At 39.1% G+C, this 25,013-nt stretch overlaps 2 protein-coding genes across 20 annotated transcripts in view; both read right to left on the bottom strand.

The window, feature by feature from the left end:
• Positions 1 to 175: 175 nt before the first annotated feature.
• Positions 176 to 3,275, bottom strand: LOC141387079 (uncharacterized). The gene is made up of 2 exons (XM_073956214.1): positions 2,343 to 3,275; positions 176 to 503 (listed from the first exon to the last, which is right to left on the bottom strand). Exons 1-2 carry the CDS (start codon positions 3,110 to 3,112, stop codon positions 344 to 346), a joined length of 930 nt encoding a protein of 309 aa, XP_073812315.1. The 5' UTR covers positions 3,113 to 3,275; the 3' UTR covers positions 176 to 343.
• An 84-nt stretch (positions 3,276 to 3,359) lies between these two features.
• Positions 3,360 to 25,013, bottom strand: part of LOC141387072 (uncharacterized) — a 201,316-nt gene continuing 179,662 nt past the window's right edge. For 7 of the 19 annotated variants that reach the window (XM_073956198.1, XM_073956201.1, XM_073956199.1 and 4 more), the window contains 3 exons: positions 20,883 to 23,127; positions 16,187 to 16,855; positions 9,928 to 11,507 (listed from right to left, as the gene is read on the bottom strand). In XM_073956198.1, the coding sequence (XP_073812299.1) occupies positions 10,940 to 11,507; positions 16,187 to 16,855; positions 20,883 to 23,127 (3,482 nt within the window). In that variant the 3' untranslated portion in view covers positions 9,928 to 10,939. Of the gene's footprint in view, positions 3,597 to 9,927; positions 11,508 to 16,186; positions 19,085 to 20,882; positions 23,128 to 25,013 lie in introns of those variants that run through there. The other 12 variants (XM_073956205.1, XM_073956206.1, XM_073956208.1 and 9 more) reach the window with 6 other exon arrangements.

The raw sequence follows: 25,013 nt of genomic DNA, 5'->3' as shown, positions 1-25,013 counted from the left end.
CACAAATTTACCACAATGATGGAACATGTGCAGTTCATGTTCAAGTATCAAAATTGAAAAACACCACACCTACCAATCATAGAACCATAATTCTGAAAGTTTCATAGGTAGGTAGTTGAGGGGCTCCTTGTCATCCACAAGCACGCCACCAAAAAAAGTTCAGACAAAATATAGGTATTATAAATAAAATTATCATACAACTTATTATTAGACATCTTCAAGTAGAGGATTTATATTTTTTATACAACAAATAACAATTAATTTCCAAAAAATAATATACTTGAATTCATTTGGCTAAGTTATAGAATGAATCCAAGAGGTCAGAAGGGATCATCAAATTGATTCAATTACCATTATTAATTAGTAAACGTGCAGTACTTTCCACATTATCAAAGAGATTTAAAAGTTCCTCTTCCTTGCGCTTGATACGAGCCCTTATATCGGCAATGGATTCGGTTTTAGGAATTTCACGATTCAATAATTGGTCCATAGTTTTGAAAAGCCTGAAATGAAAGAGGAATATAAAAAATCCGAAATGTTTATGTTCCCGAAGTGGTGGGCAGGGTTGGTCGCTTTGTCTTCAATTATGCCGTCCTGGTCTGAACTTCCTTCCTGAGCGACACACAGAGGAGAATCCTGCAAATGTCTCAAATTATGCTCTACGAATTTCTACGGGCTGAGTGTTTCTTCAAACCCTCCTCTAGGTGCTACTTAATATCTTTTCCTAAGAAAAGGATGTCTTATAATAGCGTTTCCAAAGGAGAGCATGCTTCTAAAAATCCTTTCCTAAGGAAAGGGTGCTTCTGAAGACCATTTCCCAACGAAAAGGTGTTTCTGAAGACCCTTTCCCAAGGAATGGGTACCAAGGGAATGGTGGTTCTTAAAAAGGGTGCTTCTTGATACCCTTTCCCATCCTTTCCTTGGGAAAGGGTATCAAGAAGCACCCTTTTTAAGAACCACAATTTCCTTGGGAAAGGGTATTAAGGAGCACCATTTCATTGCGGAATGGTCTCAAGAAGCAATCTTTCCTTGCGAAATAATCTTAAAAAGCAATCTTTCCGTGGAAAATGGAAAATGGTCTCTCCCATTCCCAAGGAAAGGGTGCTTCTTGATACCCTTTCCCATGGAAAGGCTTCTTCTTGATACCCTTTCCCAAGGAAAGGGTGCTTCCTGATACCCTTTCCCAAGAAAAGGGTGCTTCTTGATACCCTTTCCCAAGAAAAGGGTGCTTCTTGATAGCCTTTCCCAAGGAAAGGGTGCCACTTGATACCCTTTTCCAAGGAAAGGGTGCTTCTTGATACCCCTTTTCAAGGAAAGGGTGCCTCTTGATACTCTTTCGCAAGGAAAGGGTGCTTCTTGATACCCTTTCCCTTTGCTTCTTGAGATTATTTCCCAAGGAAATAGTGCTTCATGAGACCATTAACCAAGGAAATGGTGCTTCATGAGACCATTGAGCAAGGAAAGGGTGCTTCATGAGACCATTGAGCAAGGAAAGGGTGTTTCATGAGACCCTTTCCCAAGGAAAGAGTGCATCTTCTTGCTCTGTGCTGGATTTGATCATGCAAACTTCTGATTTGTTGTTGTTGTTGTTGTAACAGTGCTTGTTATTATGTTTGTATGTTCGTTCCTCTGTTCAATCTGGCTCTGGATCTATCTCCAGTTCCACTGCGCTACGCGAACATTAAGGGTATTTTAAACGCTAACATATGCACCACCAACTGTTCTTTATTTCGTTAACAAGAAACTTGCGTGCTGATGGTGACCTTTGAACACACAATCCTCGGATTTCTAGTCTGACACGCACACTCTGTATCACCGTACTCACCGCTTTTTTACATTACTTTGTAATGGGTCTCATAATGACTAACGGATCCGATTTTTTGTTGGGCTAAGACAATGGGAACAAAAAGGTGCTTCTTCTGACACGTTCCCAAAGGGGTGCTCCTTCCGACACCTTCCAAATTGTGCTTCTTGAGACCCTTTGCCAAGGAAAGTTTGCTTCGTGAGATCCTTCTCAAGGAGAGGGTGCTTCTTGAGACCCTTTTCCATGGAAAGGGGGCTACTTAGCAACCTTTTCAAAGGAAAGGGGCCAATTTAGGCCCTTTACGAAGGAAAGGATGCTTCTTAAGACTCTTTCCAAAGGAAATGGTGCTTCCACAAAAAGGGGTGCTTCTTAAGACCCATTCCCAAGAAAAGGGTGATTCTTAAGAGTCTTTCCAAAAGAAAGGTTGTTTCTCAAAATCCTCTCCAATGAAACGGGTGATTCCTAAGATTCTTCTTAACTTTTCCAAGAGTCTAGTGCGTACAGAAAAGTACAATCAAGTTAAAAATCCCATACTTACTTTTGGTTCTCTTCATAGGTATCTCGAGACTTGCGTGGTGTCTTCTTCTTGCTAACATAGGATTTTTCTAAAAATTCATTTAAATCGCTTATGTGTTCTTCTTGGCCAGCTGAATGTTCCGGAAATGTACGTTTTGTTTTTAACATTTGTTTGTTTTTCAGATCTTTGCGAGAACGTTCGATTTCAGCAACAATATGTTTGGAGGGATTTAAAAATTTCATATCACCCACTATCAAAGAATGATTCAGAATTTCGTCTTCTTGAGTTTGTATGGCAATAGCGGCGGTATCTGAACTAAGATTTTGCAAAGATTTACAATCCTTGTGTTTTGAATTCCATCCCAATGATGATGATGAGGCATTATTACGATTCCATTGAGGTTTGTTAGAAGAATTAAGGCGATTTGCGGCAGACGGAAGTTTAGTTTGTGTGGCTGGACCAAGGGATTTTTTATTTGCCATAGGTTTTGAGGGTGGCTTTTTAGTAATCAACTCCTTTTTAACTTCGGCATTGGATAAAAGTGTACGTCTTTTATTGTTGAAATCATTTGTAGGTCTCTTTTGGAGTATGGTTTTTGTTGGTCCCGGCAATTTAGATTTTGTTACAGGATTATCATTACGATGTTTGCTTGTAGCAGCTGATCTTGTTAATGGTTTTGAGCTATTGCCATTCCATTTATTCTCTGCCTCTGAATCTAATCTTTGACGTTTTACATTGCTAACTGCAGTTGATGTTGGTCCAGATCGAGTTTTTATAGAGTTGGCGAACATATTTAAAGTGTAATTTATTTATAGTGGAAGATAGAAGCTGAGGTTATAAGTTTTTGAAACCAAACAAATAGAGCTGGAATTTTATCTCCAAGAAATTTAAGGAAAAATTAACACAAATTCTAGTTATTTTAATTTGTTTTGTATAAAAAATCAAAGGTTGCTATAAATAACCTTATCATAAATTTGAAAAGAAAACAAACAAGTATTTTAATACTCCCGTAAAAATAACTCTCTTAAAAGAAACAAGTTTTTAATTTTTTATTGGTTAAAAATATTATTTATTTAATAATTATTTTTACATTATATATTAGTAAGCACTAAGACAACTATATAAACAAAATCTCTTAATACATATTTTTTTATTAAAAATATAAACTTATGTAAAACGTATAACGAATAGTATGGTTGTGATCTTAAATATTCTTCAAGCCCTTCCATGCCTTGGTGAGGTTAGATTTGAATTTGTTGGCTGTAGATGGACGACCTGTGGAATAGAAAATAAATTACAAAATGTATAAAGAACAATTTATTATAATTAAAACAGGTTTTATAATTTAAACCAAACCCCTATGTGATAAAAGCAGCATCTTTACATGAAATGAAATAATTAATTGTGTCAGTACAGGTTTATTTCCCAGTAACGTTTTGGTTTATTAAAATCCTATTAAGCAGAACACAACATTTTTTGAACCTATGGGCTATTATCGTCAAATGTATAGAGAATAAATTTATAGCATTGTAACAATGACCACAAAAATCTACTAAAAGTCACTCCTATCCATAGTTATCGTGCCAACCAGCCACTTAGTTAGTCGCCGTAGCATTTTTTAGAGCTTTTGGACCATTATATCGGAAAGCATGGATTCGCTCACCAAAAACATTATGTCGCTGTAAACTGGAGCACAAGGAGTATCTTCGGTAAAAAAAATTCAGGACGATCCTGATAAAACGCTTAAAGAGTAATTAAGCAAAATGTCGAAATTTTTCTGAGGGAGGTACCGGAAGGAGTTGTCCGATATACATAGTTCATCTTCGAACTTGATTTAAGTTTGAAAGAAAAACTGCGATGCAAAGGTTGGATTACGATAGTTATCGTTCCCACCAGCCATTTTCTTGTTGATTACCGCAGGATTGTTTTGGATCATTATGTCAGGAAACCAGAACTTGCTCACCAAAAACATTGTATCGCTGTAATCTAGACCATAACGAGTACCTAAGGTAAAAATTTCAAGATGATCCTCGAACAGCCCTTAAACTCCACTTTTGTGAGGTGTTGTCCGATATAGACCTTCTTGGAACTTGATGTACGTTTGGAAGAAATTTTACGATGAGCAAAGTTTGTATCCATGGGTTGCGATAAAATTGGATAAGTAAGTTATCGTGCTAATCAGTAGATTTTGTTGTTACCGGAAGGGTTTTTTAGCTTTTGGGCCACATTATCACAGAAGGTATGGACTTGCCCCCCAGGTGCAAAGTTTGGATTAAATACGTTGGTCCGTAGAGTCTAGTTCCTGGCTCACTGCACTATTTCCAAAACGTATGAGTATCGTCATAAAATCTAACGTGTAATATTACGTATACGTAGTTTGTTCATACAAATGATGGGGACCATTGGAACTGAGTAGTGAACTAGATAGTTCTATATAGTTTATTTGGTACAACTCTATTGATCCGACCGACAGACGGATGGGCCGGGTTAAGTCGAACCAAATTGTCTGAAAAGGATTCCATCTAAACATAATTTGAGTCAATTTTTAAGGGCATAAAAATTGATTTCCGAATAACCTGATGGAGGACTCTTCCCCATTGCGTAAAAAATCCCATTATGTGTCAAATGTTAAGTAAGTTTTACTTGAGTAAACTGTAACAACTTGGCATAACGAACGCAGGGGCAAGGTATCGAGGTCAAACTGGCCGATGACTTCAGGAAGCAGAACTCTATCCCTATTCTCGCATTGAAAATTAGAGATTTTGGATCACTGTACGCATTACGTTTACCGACACAAGTAGTTTGTGAAGCCTGGTTAAGTCGAACCAAATAGTCTGAAAAGGATTCCATCCAAACATAATTTGAGTCAATTTTTAAGGTCATAAAAATTGATTTCCGAATAACCTGATGGAGGACTCTTCCCCACTGCGTAAAAAATCCCATTATGTGTCAAATGTTAAGTAAGTTTTACTTAAGTAAACTGTAACAACTTGGTATGACGAACGCAGGGGCAAGGTATCGAGGTCAATCTGGCCGATGACTTCAGGAAGCAGACCTCTATCCCTATTCTCGCATTAAAAATTAGAGATTTTGGATCACTGTACGCATTACGTTTACCGACACATGTAGTTTGTGAAGTTACAATTGTTACAACATGTTGGGGAATGATCGTAAAAGAAGCGCACGGTGTGGGGGATAAGCGATACATATCTCAAGATTTGACTCTGCGATCTCCGTGATAACCAGAGGGACAAAGCGATGCAGCTGATAAAATTGGTAGATCCACTATGAATGAGGAGGATCATACAAAAAAAAAAAAAAGGGGCTCGCTTAACATCACCATTGCGGCACCCAAACTGATAAATTATGTGTCCAGGCATCTCGTCATTCTGTTTTCTTTCTTACAGATACCTTCCTGTCATCGTCTCGTAAATAGTCCACAAGCTGCACAACAATATTATGTGAAAAACTCTTTTCAAATGAAAGGGTGCCTCGATGAAGATAAAAATTTTTGACGCAATGCGGGGGCTTACGGCCACAACTACCTTAATTCGAAATTCCGAAACACTTCAAATGGAAGATCGGTGTTCGTTGAGATTCCGGAATCTCGAGTAAAGGAAACTGCGACCGAACAAAAAGTTATCCAGGTAGTGATCTCCTACCTATCCCCTAAGTCCGTGGTGTCATGCGACCACGTGTTCATCGGTGTTCTTCTGTTTGCAGTACGATACCAAATTTATTATAACGGAGCCTCGAGTTCTTTCAGTGGTAAAGGAGGACTGTATCATGGTTGACCTCAGTACCCCACTATGTAAATACCGCATGGGTAAAAATACTAACAACAAATTTTCAAAACAGCAAAATACTCCTTTAATTGATGACGTCTCGGCATATTCAAAATGGTAACGACAACACCTTGACTGGCGAAGGTCAGTCTACGGTTGTAAACACTGTTGATTCGGCAGGGGGCACAAGGCAGCTCTCGCGACAACAACACGACTACGCATCCTTTCCTGAAGATGAAATGTGTGAACGGTCGGAAAGTAAAGGCTAATAATTTCAGGATCGAAGATTATCGTCTGCCACAGCCGATAGACCCAGAATCAATAGGCGGACAATACTGAGGCATCACTCACTCACAGCGCTTCTAAGGGCCACAGCGTACAGAATGAAACTACGTCTAGGCTAACTCAGAGATCGGGATAAGGCTATCCAGATTTGGCACAACGAACCCAGCAGCATGGTTTCCAAGGAAGTCTGGCCATTCCTTAGAAGCGCTCAAAAGTCGTGGGTACTCGTTTTTGATTACATTGAACTCTAATATCTGAATTTCAAATGTTAAATTTAAATTTAACGATCGAAATGCCATCTAGTAGTGATGAGGAGCATTAACCTTTGTATGAGTTCTCCTAGCGGCAATGCGCGTAAAAAAAGAAGGATTTGTAGATTTGTCAACAAACAGGTAGCTGATATCACCAATGTGTTGAAATTTTACTATCAGCACAGTATAAAAGGAGGTGCTGTGGAGATAATCGGGGCAGTCGTCTGTTGGCGGTTGTGGTGTCAAGTTATGTTGAAAAACAAAACCTTGTGTGGAAGTAGTGAGTAGTTCTACGTAGTCAAGTGGTGTTGCAAAACAAAACCTTGACGTTTGTGGAAGTAGATTTTCTACGTAGGCGAGTGATGTTGAAAAACAAAACCTCGGCTACGCGTGCAAGTAGACGTGGTGTAGTCTCTGTCTCGTCGAGTGGGGTTGAAAAACGAACCTCGGCGATCAGTGGAAATAAGTTCTGTCTCGTCGAGTGAGGTGCAAAACGAACCTCGGCTTGTGCAGAAGCTAGTTGTGATCATCGAAGTGGTATCTCGTTTCTGTTGTCGTCTGAGTCAAACGTGTCCTTGGCACAAGACCTCAGTGTATATCAGACTTCCGTTGCTGTGCTAAAAGCTACTGCCAACACACGTGCCGCCGACGTTCATCGAGCGGCTTCTGTGCAAAGCTCCCACCAACAAGGTTGTCGTCAGCATTCATCAGGATGTTGCTGTGCTAAAAATAACCGGCAACCTACGCGCCGCTCGACGTTCATCGAGCTGCTTCTGTGCCGAAGCTGCCGTAAATTACCCTGTCCTCGGCCCTCATCGGACCGCTGCTGTGTCAGAGCAACCGCCAATCGTCCTGTCATCCGTATTCATAATTCCAGACCGCTACCTTACCTCTGATAATTTATGTTCGTCATCAGATTCTACGAGCGTATAATTGTAAATAAAATCAGGTTTATAACGTTTTATAAAAAAAATGAAATGGTGCGTTTCTCTCTCTAATGTCTCTAAACAAAAATAAATTCTTGTGACGATCCTGGCCCCCACTGAGCATACATACACCAGCTTCAAAGTGAAAACACGTCGTCACAAAACTACAAACGCAGGGCCACATCTTTACATTCGCTGAAGAAGACCCTTGGGTACCTAATCTTTAGAAACTTTACAAAGGAAAGGGTGCTTCTTAAGACATTCTTAAGGTAATTTCCAAAGATCAAAGAAGCGAATTGAACGCTTCTTGAATTAAGTTCATTACTTAGCAAAAATCTCGGTATTTTAACAATCCTAGCCTCATTTTGCAAGCAAATTACCGCCAATTTGTGTAAAGAATCAAGCGAAAATTATTAGTATCATTGGGTCCAGGTGAAGTAGACGCAAAGTAACTTTATTTGGCTTATTTCAACGATCTCTCAATGGAGGGCGAAAAAGTTTCAGACAGTTTAATTTATCAACACTATATTTTTGCACCCGAGTGTCTTTTTTCCATAGAAAGGTCAAGTTGGAAGATGGCTACATCGGTCCAAGTTTTGGTATAGTCCTCATTAATAAAACTGTACCTCCAGATTTTCGGCATTTTTACGATTTTAGCTACAATTTTCGAACGAAATAGCTGTAATTTGAAACTTGAGTTACGAAACTTTCCCATTAAAAATCTTTAACGTAAGTCCATGTTTTGGTATAGTCCCCATATAACGAACGTTACCTCCCGACTTTCGGTACATTCAGGATTTTAGGTACATTTTTTACGGGAACTACCAGTAATTTGACAGTTGAGTTTGCCAGTGGTAACAAAACTTCTCCACCAAAAATTGTCAACATAGGTTCATGTTTTGCTTTAACACCCATATAACGTTACCTCCCGACTTTCGGTATTTCGAGGATTTTAGCTATATTTTTAACAGAACTGGCTGTAGCTTGACATTTGCGGTTCCTAGTGACCACAAAACTTTTCCACCAAAAATTTTCAATATAGGTCCACACTTTGATTTAGGTCCGATATAAAGGTGGCGCCCGATTGGACACATGTTTAGGTACATTTTCTGACCTAATTTAGACATTTGGGGTATGCGTGGTCATAAAATATATCTACCTAAAAATGTGGACAGGAATGAAAACCAATTATTCCATTTTAGTTCAGAATATTTCATGGTGGAAGAACTTAACGCTTTTTAGTTAATATTTGTTCAGGGCAATCATGAGTATTTGCCTTGGAATTTTCCGCACGGAAAATAATTTTAAAAAGTGAAATTCTTTTAAAATCAACTTTTTGAAACGTTGAAATCTACTAGAAACACTTATTGCCAGTTTCTGTAAGACGATTCGAATTGAAATTCGTTCGAATTACTACTAAACTCTTGCTGTTGTAGAAAATATTTGTTTGATTGAAAACGAAAATGAATAAAATATTAAAAAAAAGAAGTTTGGCAGTAGTTCGAACGAATTGCTATTCGAATCGTCTTAGTGAAACAGGCCATTAATTATGACATATTCTCGCCGAATCGACAAAAATATTCCCTTTTTTCGACATAAACATGGAAATACAAAATTGTGAAATTGGGGAAAGAGAACAAATTTCGCACGGAATTTTTATTCATGATTGCCCGGGTTATGCTTATGAAATGATGAGTATTAAGTTAGCATTTCCCAACCAAAGAAGCAGATGATGACCAAAAATTAATGAAAAAATTACACTGAGTTTTGATAAGGAATATTTTTGCAATTTTATTTGATTTTGAAATATAATTATGTATATGTATGTATATATGTAAATATATTAAATATTATTATGAATTTTAAACTACTTGCAGTTCTACAAAAACAAATTAAAGGTTAATATTATTATTTTAAAGCCGACAATTGTGACAAAAATATTTATTCTAGTTTTTTATGCTTAAACCACTTTTGACTTAGGAATAATATTTTTACGTTTAAAGTTATATGTTTTCTGTTTATTACATAAAAAATTAAGATGTTGAAATATTGCAAATTGTTTATATTAAATAATAAAACAAAATATTAAAAAAATAATAAATTATTTATTTTTATCAACTAAGATTTGGTTTAGTTGTGAGTTGTCGTAGCAGCAGATTTGTTGATATTCAGTTATTTTTGATAATATTTTTGATATTAAATGAAATAAAAATATTAATTTAATTATTGTTCAAAATAAAAAGAATAAAAACAAATATTTCAAATTTTATTTTTTAACTAAAATTAATATTTTTATTATTATAAAATTGTTTTTATATTGTTATATTCATGTGAATATACTATTTTCGTATAATAATTCTTTTGTTCGTAAAAGTTGTTGTTAGTTTTCTTTCGATTTCGTTTTGATACAATGTTTTATTGTTCATTTCTTTATTTATTGTTCTTTGAGGTTATCTTTCTGGCATTATTTCCACGGGTAAATTCATCTAGAAGTGCTGTCTTAAGCCCATACAAAAGGGCTTGGAAGGGGTGCTTAGACCCTTGAAATATAAAGTAGAATCAAAGGTCACCAGTAGAGTTCTATTGACAATAAACTTCAGTTTTTACACTATTGTGATTTGAGTTTCTTTGAATTTCAAATCACAATAAAGTGTTTTGAAAGCGAACTTAATAATCAGCTGGACTTAACGGACGACCTGGTATATACCAAGGCCTTGGCATAGCCCTCAATAGAATCATATTATTTTTAATAATTATTTAAAAATAACTTACTTCCATTTGAAATATTGTGTTGTTTAAAATTGAGACAGAATATTTTGAATTTTAAAAACATCGAATTTAAGCTCCAAACATTTTGTTACGATTATAAGAGAAATATTCAAAAATCCATTTATAATAATTTGAATTCGAATTAAATAGTTTGAATATTAAAATTGAATCTCTTTGCCATTATTTGATTTTCAAACTACCCATGGAAATGATGCTGAATTCTTACAATTGAAATTTTTAACAAACTACAAATTATGAAAAAGTAATGTTAAGGTTAAGTTTTTTTAAGGTTATGTTTTTTTATATATAGAAAAAATATATGTATTTATATAAATATATATAATTATTTATATACCTATACGCAGTTTCTTTACAATTAGTTAAATTATATATGTAAGTATTTATGTATTTTGGTTAGAGTTTCTGATAGATGATGTAAATATGCGTTAAGGCCCAGGAGGAGGTTATTTTTGTATGAAACCAATCTTGAAATTGAAATGATGTGACGCAACGAGGGTTACACAAATCTAATGCAATACCATTATATATACTACGATGAAGTTCTCTCTCTCTCTCTCTGCCTTCGTTATCCACCAACATCTCTACAAACATATACGCTTAACACCGCAATCCATACAAAATTTAGCATGTTCTATAAGGAATTTACTGCCACATTCGTGGCAGAATTTTGACATTTTCATACTTGAACTCATTGTTGAACTGGAACCATACAGCAGCTGGGATGAAGAGTTTGCGGAAGTTTCACGTTGATTTGGTGTCGATGTCAAACCCATTGCAGCAGTCATTGTAGGATGTATGGGTGTGGTGTCGAAGTTATTGTTACGTTCGTACCTCAACATGTCATCCAAATCATGGCTAACATTATTGGTATTATTGTTGTTGTTGTTACTATACAACTGGCTTTGTTGTTTGGTTTGGTAAATATTGTTGTTGTTAGTATTACTATTTTGGCCACTCATAATGGGTGGCAAGGCATGTTCTGAACTACTACTCGATGAGGCACTTAATTGTCGGCAACGTTCCTCGGCTAATGGGCGACTCAAGACCACATTACCACCACAGCCGCTGCTATTTGGATTAGTTGTTAATGATCGATTACGACTAGTATTACGTGGGTTAGTTAGTTCGGAAGAACGTTGACGCGAGAGACTGTGGGAAAGAGAAATCCAAACAAATATTAAGAGAAAAAATATGGGAATTATATTAAAAGTAGTAATGAAAAATGGTTCCGTATATAAGCAAATATGTTGTAGAGGTCAAAGGGTGCTGCTATAGACCCTTTCCCAAGGAAAGGTGGCTCCTTCAGGTCCTTTCCAAAAGAAATGTGTAATCTTAAGACCCTCTACAAGACATCATGTTATTAAGATCCTTTTCAAAGAAAAGAATGCTTCGTAAGACCCTTCCTAAGGAAATGGTGCTTCGTAAGGAAAAGGATGCTTCGTAAGACCCATTCTAAGGAAGGAGTGCTTCGTAAGACCCTTTCCAGGAGAAATGGTGGTTCTTATGACCCTTTCTAAGAGAAAGAGTGCTCCGTAAGACCTTTTCAAAGGAAAAAGAGTTCTTCGAAAGAACCTTCCTAATGGAAAGTGTGTTTCGTAAGACACAAATTGTAAAATTTTTTCGCAAAGGTTCAGCTTAAGGTCAGATCTCGAATCGTTTTGAAATTTTAGGTTGGATATGTCGACGGTCCAATTTGTTTCGCGTGCAAGTCCATACTTCCGCAAATAATGACCCCAAAGCTCTAAAAAAACCTACCGGCACTAACTAAAATGTGTAATGAGGTCGATTACTTACGAATCGAGTATCCGGCATAGCAGCAGCTTTGAACATCGTAAAATTTCTTTCAAACGTACATCAAGTTCTAAAAGGTCTATATCGGACAACAACATCGGGTACCTCTCTCACAAAAGTTAAAAATTTTCTCTAAAATGCAGCTTACGAAGCACCCTTTCCTTTCGAAAGGGTCTACGAAGCATACTTTCCTTTGGAAAGGGTCTTACGAAGCACCCTTTCCTTTGAAAAGGGTCTTAGGTAGCCCCTTTCATTTGGAAAGGGTCTTACGTAGCACCCTTTCCTTGGGAAAGAGACTTACGAAACACCATTTCCTTTCCAAAGAAAAGGGTGTTCCTTTGGAAAGGGTCTTACGAAGCACCCTTTCCTTTCCAATGGAAAGGGTGTTCCTTTGGAAAGGGTCTTACGAAGCACCCTTTCCTTTGGGTCTTTCCACAGGAAAGGGTGTTCGTTAGACCCTTTCCAAAAGAAAGGATATTCGTTAGACCCCTTCCAGAGGAAAGGGTGTTAGTTAGGCCCTTTCCAAAGGATAGAGAGTTCGTAAGATCCTTTCCAAAAGAAAGGGTGTTCGTTAGACACTTTCCAAAGGAAAGGGTGTTCGTTATACTCTTTCCAAAGGAAAGTGTTCGTTAGGCCCTTTCCAAGGGAAATGGTGTTCGTTTGACCATTTCCAGAGGAAAGGGTGTTCGTTAGACCATTTCCAGAGGAAAGGGTATTCGTTATACCCTTTCCAGAGGAAAGGATGTTCGTTAGACCCTTTTCACTGGAAAAGCTGCTTCCTTAAACTCTTTCCAAAGAAAACGTGGTTTGTAAGATCGTTTCCAAAGGAAAGGTGTCTTCTTAAGACGACTTCCAAAAGAAAGATAACTTCTTAAGACCCTTGTCAAAAGAAAGGATGCTTCTGTGAGATGTAGGGAGTGAGTGGATCTCAGGACTTGCTCTGGACTTGTCCATAATGCTGAAACAGCTGGATGAGCCGGAAGTTGATTATCTCACGAAGGTTTTCAACCTGTTGCTAGTCAACCCTATCATGCACTAGAGGCCCGATTTCGCTTTTGTCGACCTTAGCAAAGACTCTAGAGGCTTTGTTGTTGTTGTTGTTGTAACAATGTTTTTATTATGTTTGTACGTTCGTTCCTCTGTTCAATCTGTCTCTGGGTCTATCTCCAGTTCCAGAAAAATAGCTGCTTCGATGGATTGTAGCCACAGATCCACTGGAGTTAGATGTGTAGGTTTGGTGGGGCAGTTGAAAAGGTGTTCTGTGTCGTGTGGGCCCATGCCGCATACTGGGCAGATGTCTTGCACGGAGCGATCGATTTCCGCCCAATAAGAATTTAGGCGACTGCATTATTCCGAGCGTAGTTGAGCCAAAACTCCTCTAGTTTGTCGTGGCAGCTGACGCTCCTCAGCTGCGATAGATGGGGGATGTACTCCGAGTACATTATTCACACTATAATTGCTTAAGGCCTTGGCAACTGCGTCCGTGTGAATGCTATTCAAACCTGCTTGATATGCTTGTTGATCTAGGGGTTCTCTCCTGTATCGTTGGACCTCTCCCCCTAGAGCATGGATATCCTTCCTGATCTGCCTGAATGTGTCGGGCCTACCCACAAGATGGTGATTGGGATGGTCACATGGTAACAATGTGTTGCTTTACTGGAAGAATCTTTGCCTCCTCATGTAGATGGTCCACTGAAGATTTGAGGAGGCACCCTGTTGCTGTTCTCAGGACGGCATTCTGGCAAGTTTGAATCTTTTTCCAATTCGTATCACATAATCTCGGGGACCAGACTGGAGCCGCATAGCTTACCACAGACCGACCTATCGCGTTATATGTGGTCAACAACGTTTCTTTATCTGCACCCCAAGTGCTGCCGGCTAGGGACTTAAGGGCCATGTTCCTACTTTTCAACTTGTCGCAGATAGCTGTGGCGTGTGTGTGTGTGTCGAATGTGACCCCTAAAATTTTAGGGTAGTTTGTGGTCGGAATTCTGCTACCGTCGACCACGACATTCAACTCACGTCCAAACTGCGCTGTCCATGTGGTGAACAGAGTGGCTGTAGATTTTGTGGCGGAAATCTGCATATTCCTCGAATGGAAAAAGATGATAAGATCGGTTAAATAGTTGTTCAGTCTCTCACAGATGTCATCAGGATAGGTACCCGACGCCAGGATCGTGCAATCATCCGCATACGTTACGATCTCGCCGTCTGGAGGGGCAGAATACAGGAGAGGTAGAGGTTAAACTGCTCCGGAGATATCACCCCACCTTGGGGGACTCCCTGTTTCACTTTACGGGGTTTAGACTTCTTATTCCTGAATTCCACGTACGACTGGCGTCCACACATATAGCCAAACGTGCCAAGCTTGGCTAGAGGGTTGTCTGCTCAATGTCCTCAAACAGCGTGGAGTGCCTGACTGTATCAAAGGCTTTTGATAAATCAAGCGCCACCATCACTGTTCTATCGCACGGTCGTCTCTGGTTGAGTCCTTGACAGATATATGTGGTAATGCCGTGTAGCGCTGTTGTCGTGCAGTGCTGCTTACGGAATCCATGCTGATGATCGGCAACTTGATAGCTATTTCCGATACTTGGGAGGAGTAAGGCCTCAAGTGTCTTTGCTATGGGCGACAAAAGCGAAATCGGTCAGTACGATTCACTTTTGCTGGCATCCTTTCCAGGCTTCCGTAGTGGGACCACCCTGCCCATTTTCCAGACTTCGGGAACAACAAGGGTGGCTAGCGACAAGTTGAGAACTTTAGTGAGATACTCCAATCCCGGGTCATCCAGCTGCTTCAGCATTACCATGGAGATTCCATCAGGGCCCAACGCTTTGGATGATTTAGCGTTTCTGATGGCATTGACAACATCATCCTTTGTAAATTGTGGTGGTTCATCCTCGGCAGGAAGAGATCTGATGCGACGTAATACTCTTCTCTTCGCCCTGTCACTCTCGGGGTGCTCGACAAACTGTCGATTGTAATTACTTGCGCACCTCTTCGGGTCAGTCAACGTAACGTTGCCAAACGTGACTGAGGTCCTATCTTCCTTTCTTCCACGGTTCGAGAGTGACTTAACCGTTGCCCACAATTCACCTATACCGGCTCCAATGTTGCAGCTCTTCAGATGATTTTACCATTTGCTCCACTTATGCTCGCCGACCAGCCTGTTAACTTCCAGTGTAAGCTCCCTGACTCTGGGGTCATGGGGTTGGCACGACGAAGCTTATCAATACCCAGTTACCGATAATGAGCATGGATTTCGTAAGCAGCTCAACACTACAATACCGCTGCACGTCATCTCCCCACATATCAGTGGAGGACTCAACCAGAACTAGCCCTGCGATAGAACAGTGTTGGTGGTTCTTGACTCTCTCCTGAAACCTTTGAAGCACTCCACATATGAGTACAGAACTGAATGTCCTAGACCGAATTCCGACTACTAACTACCCCAAGATTCTAGGGGTTTCATTTGATAGGTTCATGTCGTCCGCTCATGTCACATATATATGCGACAATCTGAGATATAGAACAAAGTTCTCCAGTCCCTACCCGACAGCACTTGGGGTGCAGATAAAGAAAGTTCTGTGGTAAGCTATGCGTGGCAAGTATGGACTGTGAATATACATAGTCCAACATTTAAAACTGCCAGAGCGGCGTCCAGAGAACAGTGTGTCCCAATGTTTCCGTTCAGGACTTGCTCAGATGTTACCGTGAGAGTCATTGTAAAAGTTATGACCGGAAGGTCCTTCATTACCTAGAGAGAGAGAGGTCCAACCTTACAAGAGAGAATCCTGAAATCAGGCTGGATAGCATTCATTGGTTCAACTATTCGGTTTATCAGTTATTTCAACTCTATTGTAGAGTTAACATGAAAAGTGCAGCTTTCGCAAAGCCGATAGAACATTTTCCCAACTACTTATTTACGGAACCACTATATACAAAATATGGTTTTCAAAAATATTTGTACCGAAAAGTGTTTGTGAATTTTGCAATTGTTTTTTAATATTGTTATACAGAGTTTAGCGCTACTTACCTCCCATAGGCCGAGTCTGCACTCGTTTTGGAACTAACACCCAGCCGCGAGTTTGGCGATGACAATGGATAGCCATCCAAACTGCTTAGCTCATCCGAATCGGCATATGCATCACCGCTTGGTGTCCCTGTGGACTTGTTGACCTTATTGCGATTGTTGTTCATCATCATGGCCATTGTTGTTGCTGCTGTCGCTGCCGTTGTCATCATATCAGCGGCTCTTTGTTGATCCCTTAGATTGGCGGACATTTCATCACTCAGCTGGCGGAAATCTTTTTGCATTTTTTGTATAAGATTTTTAGCGTTATTCAATTGAACATCGGGTTTAGTATTTATAAAATGGCCAAAAAAGTGATTACCTCCTGCTGTTGTTCGAGTTCCTGATGTAAGATTGTGGTGCTGTTGTTCATCATCATCACTGATTTTACTGAATTTATTGTCACCAGCATCCACCTCAAGTTCCACCAGGCATTGCGGATTACCCATCATCATGTCACGTATGGAATTTGGAGATATGGATTCCTTGTCCAAATCATTTTGTTCGGTTTCAATGCTTATGAAAATCTCCCGTTTTTGATTATTACCAACACCACCACCACCGACGACCGACTCATCATCATCACTGGTAGCTAGGAGGGTCTTGGGTTCGTTATATCTATTTTTGGTAGCTCTATTATGGGATGGAGAAAAGGAATCGAAAAGACCTTTAGGGTGAGGAGGTAAATTGGGAAATTGAAAATGATGTTGGGTATTTGTGTGATTATTGTTGTTGTTATTGTTATTAATATTATTGTTGTTGTTATTGAGGTGATTATTAAGAGGAGGGAATGTATTTGGATTTGATTTCTGTTGGGGGACCGTATTGTTGTTGTTGCTGTTGTTGTGATTATTCACATTGGAATTCGGCATTAACATCGATCTTTGCTTCTTCGATGTCCGATTCAATAGAAATTCTCGACAATCCTTAAACAGAGGAAATTGTTCTTCATCATTTTCGAATGATGATAGGAATTCCTCAAAATCAAAATCATCAAATTCAGCCGGTAATGAAGGTGGCGGCACAAATGGCTCCTCCAAATTTTGCATTTGAGCACTGAGCCGGTCAAAGGCCTTTTGATGTTCCTTCATGAAGTTTTCACACTCCATGGAGGAACGATTGGCTTCATCATCAGCCGAACATGAATCAGCCTCGGGTGAGGCATCGTATAAGAATTGATTGCGACCCAAGCGTATGCGTCGCTTTAAAAGATTACGTCCCTCAGCAGAATTGCGTTGGCTGGTAGTGTTCGATGACACTGCCTGGCCAGAGGGCTGATGATGTTGCCTCTGCTGTTGTTGGGTTTGGGTGGGGGCACTGGGGGCGGAAGTTGGGATAGAAGTTTGGGAAGGATTGCTTTGTTTTAGCTGTGATTCCACCACCCTTTGTTGTGTGGTTTCTGTTTTATTAACTGAAGGCAAAAATTTCGTCGTTTGTGGTGGTACCGATGATGATTCGGAGGAGGAAGAAGATAAATTCTCCCTGCGTTGTACTTCCGAGTTATCGGAATCGGAGTGCTTAAAATCATTACGTAATTTATTTAAATTTATTGGTAAATTATCACATTTGTTAATCAATTTGGGATCAATATAATCGGAACCTATGGACGCTTTGCGCTCTTCAGTGTTCTTCTGATTGGCGGAACCAAATATGGAACTAAGGGCCACAGGTTTTTGTGAAATTGGTGGTTTAATTTGTTCCAAGGGTTGTAAAGTCTTGGCATTCAAGGGGGTCAGGGGCTTATTAAGGGGAGTAGAAGGTTTGGTCAGGGGTGTAGAGGGTTTAGTCAGGGGTGTAGAAGGTTTGCTTAGGGGTATGGCCATCGGTGTCGATGGTTTTGTTAAATGCTGCTGTCCATTGCTGTTGGGTGTGATGAGTGGTGTAGATGGCTTGGAGTTCAAAGGAGCCAGGCGTACAGAGCCATATTTGCTAGATGGTGGTTCTGGTGTAGCTGTCGTATTGACCTCACAATTCTCATTGGGTTCATTCAAATTGAGATCCAACAAATCGGCCTTAATATTTTTGGCTGAATTTTGTTTGCTTAGATTATTGCTTTTGTCCTTTAATTCCTTGGCATTGAGAGGGCCATCCAAGTTTGCCAAAGGTGTTGTGGAGTGATTTGCATCCGGACTACTTTCCTTAATGGTTTCACTTGTGTTCGCAGCTTTATTCAGCTTTTCCAATTCATGTTCGTATTTCAAGAAAACAGCCAAGGAATCCGTTTTATTGACATAACGTGATGCAGTATTGGGAGCACTTTCCGTCTCACTGGTATTGGGTGTTAAGCCACCACCAGCCGAACTGCCTGCAGCCTCATTGGCAGCACTGATATTCAGTTTCAAAGGTTGTTTACGATTTGAGGCGGCTGATGTATCTCTTCTCACCACTCGAGGACTTTTGGTTATGGCATAATCATTGACACAAACCGAACGTACCGGCATTTCATCATATTCCTCGGGTTTCAGGAAATTCGATGAAATGGGACCCTCATCGGAGAGACCTCGTTGTATGGTGGGTCGATGTTTTTGGGCAAACAAGGGCACCCTTTGGGTTAGCAATGGTGAACGACGAGGACACCTTAATGAACCGGTACGTCGGAAGCTAGATGATCTGGTCAGGGTGGGTGTCTTGGATGTTTGTGACGTTGTTGTTGTGGGACTAGATGTGTTATTGTTGTTTGTGCTCGTTGATGTACTACCAAGTGTAAGAGAGGTGGACATCTTGTTGTTGGTGTTTGATGCTGCCGGTGTGGCTGGCAAACTGGGCAGTTGTGGTGTTGTTGGCGAGTCTGTTGTGGGTGAACATAATTCCTCAAGTTGTCGTTTAGCCGATAAAAATGGATCATAATTATCGGGTAGGCCACTGAAAAATGAGATTTGAAAAATTAGTGAAATGTGTTGGGAAAATGTAAGATTTGAAAAGAAATGGAGATACCTTGCGATAACTAGAAGTTAAGAGAACCACACTTAGAAGTTGATGTAGGAGTTGGTAGAACTGTTATTGCTAAATATTCCTATTGGAGAGGAGGCTGACGAAGTTCCTCTATAGAAGTTTAATAAAATATCTTCCTGCAGTATGTAGAAGACACTAAGAAGGTTTTCTATCTACAGAAGACACTTAGAAGGTCTTCGATTCACAGAATACCCTTAGAAGGTTTTGATCCATAGAAGACCTCTAGAATGTGTTCTATCGATATAAGACCATTAGAACATTTTTTTTATCAATATTCATGGAAGACCCTTAAAAGGTCTTCTATCCATAAAATATCCTTTAAAGGCCAGTAGCGGCTCTTCCATCTACTGAAGACCCTTAGACGGTCTTTTAGCCTCAGAATACCCTTAAATGGTCTTATAAGATTTAAGGCACATAGAAGTTAGAAGACCCTTAGAAGATTTTTTGAATCAATATTAATGGAAAACCCTTGAAAGGTTCCCTATCCATAAAATATCCTTTGAAGGTCTTCTATACATAGAAGAGGGTCTTCTATCCACGGAATGCCCTTAGAGGGTCTTCTATCCACAGAAGACCCTTTGAGGGTCCTCGACCAATAGAAGATCCTTAGAAGGTCTTTTATCCATGGAAGAGCCTTAGAAGGTCTTCTATCCATTGAAGAGCCTTAGAAGGTCTTCTGTCCAGAGAACAACCTCTGAAGGACTTCTTTCCATACAAGACTCTAGAAGATCTTCTATCTACAGAAGACCCTTCAAAATGTCTTCTATCCACAGAAGACCCTTGGACGATCTTCGATCCTAAGAAGATCCTTGAAGACGTTTAGAGGGTCTTCTATACATAGAAGGCCCTTAGAAGATCATCTTTCCATAGAAGACCTTGTGAAGAATTTTTATCAATGGAAGACCATTTGAAGGTCTTTTATCCAAAGGGTGTTCTATGCAGGTGTTCTATGCACAGAAAACCCTTTGAAGGTATTTTAGCCAAAAAAGACCCTTTAATCCATAGAAAACTCTTATAAGGCCTTTAGTCCATAGAAGACCCCTAAAAGTTCTAAATGACCATTAGAAGTTCTTCTTACAAGGTCTTCTATCCATAGAAGAACCTCTGAAGGACTTCCATCCATACAAGACCCTAGAAGATCTTCTATATACAGAAAACCCTTCAAAATGTCTTCTATCCATAGAAGACCCTTGGAAGGTCTTATATTCATAGAAGACCCTTAGAAGTTCTGCTTTTCATAGAAGGCCCTTAGAAGGTCTCTTATCAATGGAAGAGCCTTAGAAGGTCTTCTATCCATGGAGGACTATTAGAACATCTTTGAAGATATTCTATCGATTGAGGACCCTTCGAAAGTTGTTTATTCTTTGAAGACCCATCTATTCATAGAAAGTCCTTTGAAGGTCTTCTATCCATAGAATGCACATTGAAGAACCTTAAATCCATATAAGACCCTTCGGAAGTCTCCTATCTATAGAATACTCTATGGAAATTTTCTATGTATAGAAGATCTTCTATCCACAAGGTACTCTTAGAAAATCTTCTTCCTAGAGAAGATTTTTAGAAGATCTAGAACTTCTCAGAGTCTTCTGTGGATCTACAGGACATCCTTGTAACCATAAGTCACTAACAACAACAGGTTCTATTTTCTCCTGATTGTTATAAAATATTTCCAATTCTCACCCGGGCTTACTCTATTCGCCATACTCACCTTATCACAAATGAATCACTGCGTATTAAACGTGAAGATGATGATTTTTTGACCAATTCTTCTTCCTCTATTCCTTGACTCTCACGATATGAGCTTCGACTATCCAAATGCGACTCTTTATCACTTACGTCTTTCTCTTCGTATTCACTCTTAGCAGCAGCATGCTCTTCATGCAGATTTTGACAAAAACCGTAGTGATTCATAATCTCTTCCCTCTCCGAGCAATTTTCCAATTCCTTTTGCTCATAATTGCTCTCATTTCTGGAAGTCGCTACGCAATGATTTTTCTCTTTACTCTCTTGCTTAAAATTCGGAGCAGAAGAGATGCCATAAATTTCAATGGTTTCCTGGTGCAAGGGCAAAGCTTTCATTGGCTGCGAAAGATTTCTCTCTGCAACATTACTCTCACTTCTCTTGCGATTTGGCCGACAAATAGTTAAAGATTTAACGGGACTTTTTTCAAGTTTAACTATGGGAGGATAACCAGAATTGAGAGAAACTGTGGAACGTGGTGTAGTTTCTAGAGATTGGTTGGTTTGAGGAGGCGGTGGAGTTGAAGCTCTCATTCTTTTGGAATATAAAAGGCGTGGAGTGTCATCGTGATTTTCTGCTGTGTGTGGTAGATTATCGCCGAGATTGAGGTTATCGGGAGGCATTATTTGACGTTTAGCTGGGCTATCGGAGCATTGTGAAATCGTCGAACGTGGTGTGGATTCTAAAGACTTCATTGGTTGTGCTGGAGTTGTAGTTCCAATTCTTTTGGGTGCTTGATCAAGAGAATTTTTACTTCCAGAATTTAACGATTCTTTTTCATTAACAATTTCTCCAAATTCAAAATTCTCTGAAGATTTAATTTTACTAGGTGCTTGATCAGAATCATGTTTACCACAAGACTTAATCGATTCTTTGTCATTAAGCTTTTCTCCAGTTTCGAGATTCTTTGAAGATTTAATTTCACGTCTGGGAGGACTGAAATTGCGAAAATTCTGCTTCAAGGAAGTAAAATGCATTTTCATATCATCAAGATTTTCAGGTGGTGTAATGAACTCTTCTTCCTCCCCTTCTTCTTCAGTATCTTCAGAATCTGATTTAATATAAGTCTCGGTGCTGGATATTGAGGTTTTCAGAGTGCTATCCAATTCATTGTTCTCTGTGTAATCATCATAAGTTGTATTTGAATCCAATTGAAGTTGCAAAGGATTGTGATATGTTTCCGGAAGAGGTGTTGATGTTTTTAGGCGAGCCTCTAATTCTACCGAGGAATCTCTCAATTTAAGTCTCTCCAAAGTTTCATAGGCTGTTTGTAAAATATCTTTACTGCTTCTGCGTGAAGTTGAGCTTGGTGTAGAAGCTGTGGACAGATTTCTAGCCGAAAGATCTGAAGAATTTCGTGAAATTGCCGCATGTTTATTCAAACTACTTTTGGAAGTTGATCTTGAAAGCGATTGGGGTTTCTGGTTGTGATAATCTTCGGGGATATGCTGTGAAATTCTTGAGGCTTTTAAACTTTCTTTTGAAACGCTTCTAGATAATGATTTTGTTCCACTAATATTGGGTAATTTGCCAGCTTCACTTTGATTATTTATTGGAAGCTCTTTTTCTTTTGAGTGTTTGTTTCCATCAGTTTTTGTGACCGATTTATTGTGAGAGGCATCTGCATCTCTTTGGGCAACATGTTGATCCCTTTTTAATTTTGGTTTCTCTTTAGACAGCGATTTCAGTAGATTTTTAAGCTGAGGCCGTATTCTCAGTTCATCCAAATACTTTTGCTGTAAATCTGTGTTATCCACATCCTCAAAGTCTTTTTCATCAGCGCTTCCACATTTGTCTTCCTCAAAACTTTTGGTAAAACTCTGGCTCATCAATACATTCTTGTCCTTGGTAGTTGCCACCCGTTTTTTAGGTTCCATTAGACGACTTGAAACTTCTTTTCTATTCGATTCTTTTCTTCTTTCTTCTTCTGGCTTTTTGCTTTCTTTTCTAACGTTTATAGTTTTCTTTGAACCAAGTATGCGATTTTCCTGTATTGCCTCCAAACATTCAGACATATCTAAGAAATGGGGACGCTTAGTGGTTGTTGGCGTCGGTTCTTTATCTTCCATATATGACTCGTTGAGTTTGAAATAGTCTTCCATTGTAAGTCTGGGATTATCTTCTTCGGGCAAATTGGGTTCTGCTTTTGTCGTTGAAGAGTAAAACGTCAGGCTCTTTTTTAAATCGACTTTCCGTACATGTGGGGTATTTCCTATAATTTTATTGTTCATATAATTTGTGAGATCATGTAAATAGAACGGGTTTCAGTGGTTGAGGTTTGGAAGTTTTCTCGGAATTTTGAATGTGTTTAAAGCAGAGAAAGTCAAAGAATGATATACTAACTTAAAAATCAATCAGGACCCATGACAGACTTTCCGTAGTGATTCGAACTATATTTAGGTACGTGTAAGAGATGTATCAACGGTTGTACAATGCTTGCAGGCCGTCGTGTAAACCAGGGGTACTCAGAATAGTTGGTGTATTAGTAGTGGTAAAACACTCTCCCCATTGCAAAGCAATGGCAAATCAGAAATAAGGAGAGAAACGTGTGCTTTGTTTTTACGCTACCGTAAGGAAGCGATCACTAATGGTGTAAATCCTTTATAAAGTGTTTGGTGCTTGATATATTCCGACTCGGGCGCCAATAAACGGGCGTCATTTCGCAATGAAAGACACTCTTTACTCGCGAGCGTGCAAGAGATAACAAACACAACTCAAGTAAAATAACCACTATTCAGTTGAGAAGATTTTTTTATTTGAGGAGAGAGCGCTCTCAATATCGTATATGTGAGATTGCACACAATCAAGGGCATTTATAGTGGCTGCCGATAGATGGCTTAAACCATCGTATGTGTCAATGCATCATTTAAACAAGCGACAGCGCTCCCTTCGTTATCAACTTCTCAACTGAGTCAGAATGAAACTGACTTTACTTGAGTTGTGTTTGTTATCTCATTGCTTGCTCGCGAGTTAAGGTTCTGCTGATGGCGCGCCTAAGCTATACGATAGCAGGTGCTTCAAAAGGCATACATCTGTCCATGCTCGACTCTGATCAAATGGATTGACGAAATGCTAAGCAGCAAAATAATGAAACACCGGCGAGAGTTCAATTGGGAAGTCTTGTGTTCTGTTTATCATTACTATGGCTTCTAGTGATGAACGAAATACTCAAGGGATTTGATAAACTACGAGTCAAAACAATCCCATATGCTGACGACGTGGTCATCTTGGTTAGCGGAAAGTTTCCACATACTCCATAGGAACTCATGTCAAGAACTCTAGTCAAACTATCGAGATGAGCACATCACAACGGTCTTGGGGTGAACCCATCAAGGTCATACACGCAGAGAAAAAATATTTTTCGCTTTTGTTGGAACAAAAATATCTGTTTTGGTTCCAAAAATGTATTTGTTTTTTTTGTTCCAAACATAGAAAACAAAAACAACTTTCGAATTTCCGCTATATTGTAAAAATCGTTAACAATATCGATTGTAGGAACTATCATAAGCTAATTTTGTTTACAAAAAGTATTGTCAACCCAGGAAACCAGCCCAGAAATTTTTGATTTGAGTGTATATACTTCTCATATACACTTTTCACATAACTTGGATATAAATGTCGCGTATAATATTGCAATCATTGATGAACACAATACATGGTTTGCTGCATTGGCTGACAACAAAGACAAACAAAAAGCCACAAGCACCCACCACAACATAAGGAATAATTAAACACCATAACAAACTCCGGTATAACACCAAACCTCAAAGCACAATGAAGATAGAAGAATGAAACAAAACAGAAACAAATAAAAACAAGAGTCTCATTGTTGGTATACATACACACAAAAACAAAGATAAAGGCATCATGTTATACAAACAAAACTCACCATAATTGTTTTTTTTTTCAACACGGCATCGAATAGCGAGAGAAGAGAAAAATTGTCGAAGAAAAGAGAGAACTATTGTCCAGTCGACAAAAACTATTTTTGGATTTAACAAAACCCAATTGTTGGAATCGCAATACTACATTTGGAATTTGACAATATCTTTACAATACATATTTTGCTCTTCGAATATTGTTGGATCAATCATATTT

This window comes from Musca autumnalis, unplaced genomic scaffold (genome assembly GCF_047663935.1).
Source record: "Musca autumnalis isolate F117 unplaced genomic scaffold, ASM4766393v1 scaffold_5, whole genome shotgun sequence".
NCBI lineage: Eukaryota > Metazoa > Arthropoda > Insecta > Diptera > Muscidae > Musca > Musca autumnalis.
This window is presented reverse-complemented; position numbering and strand designations above follow the sequence as displayed.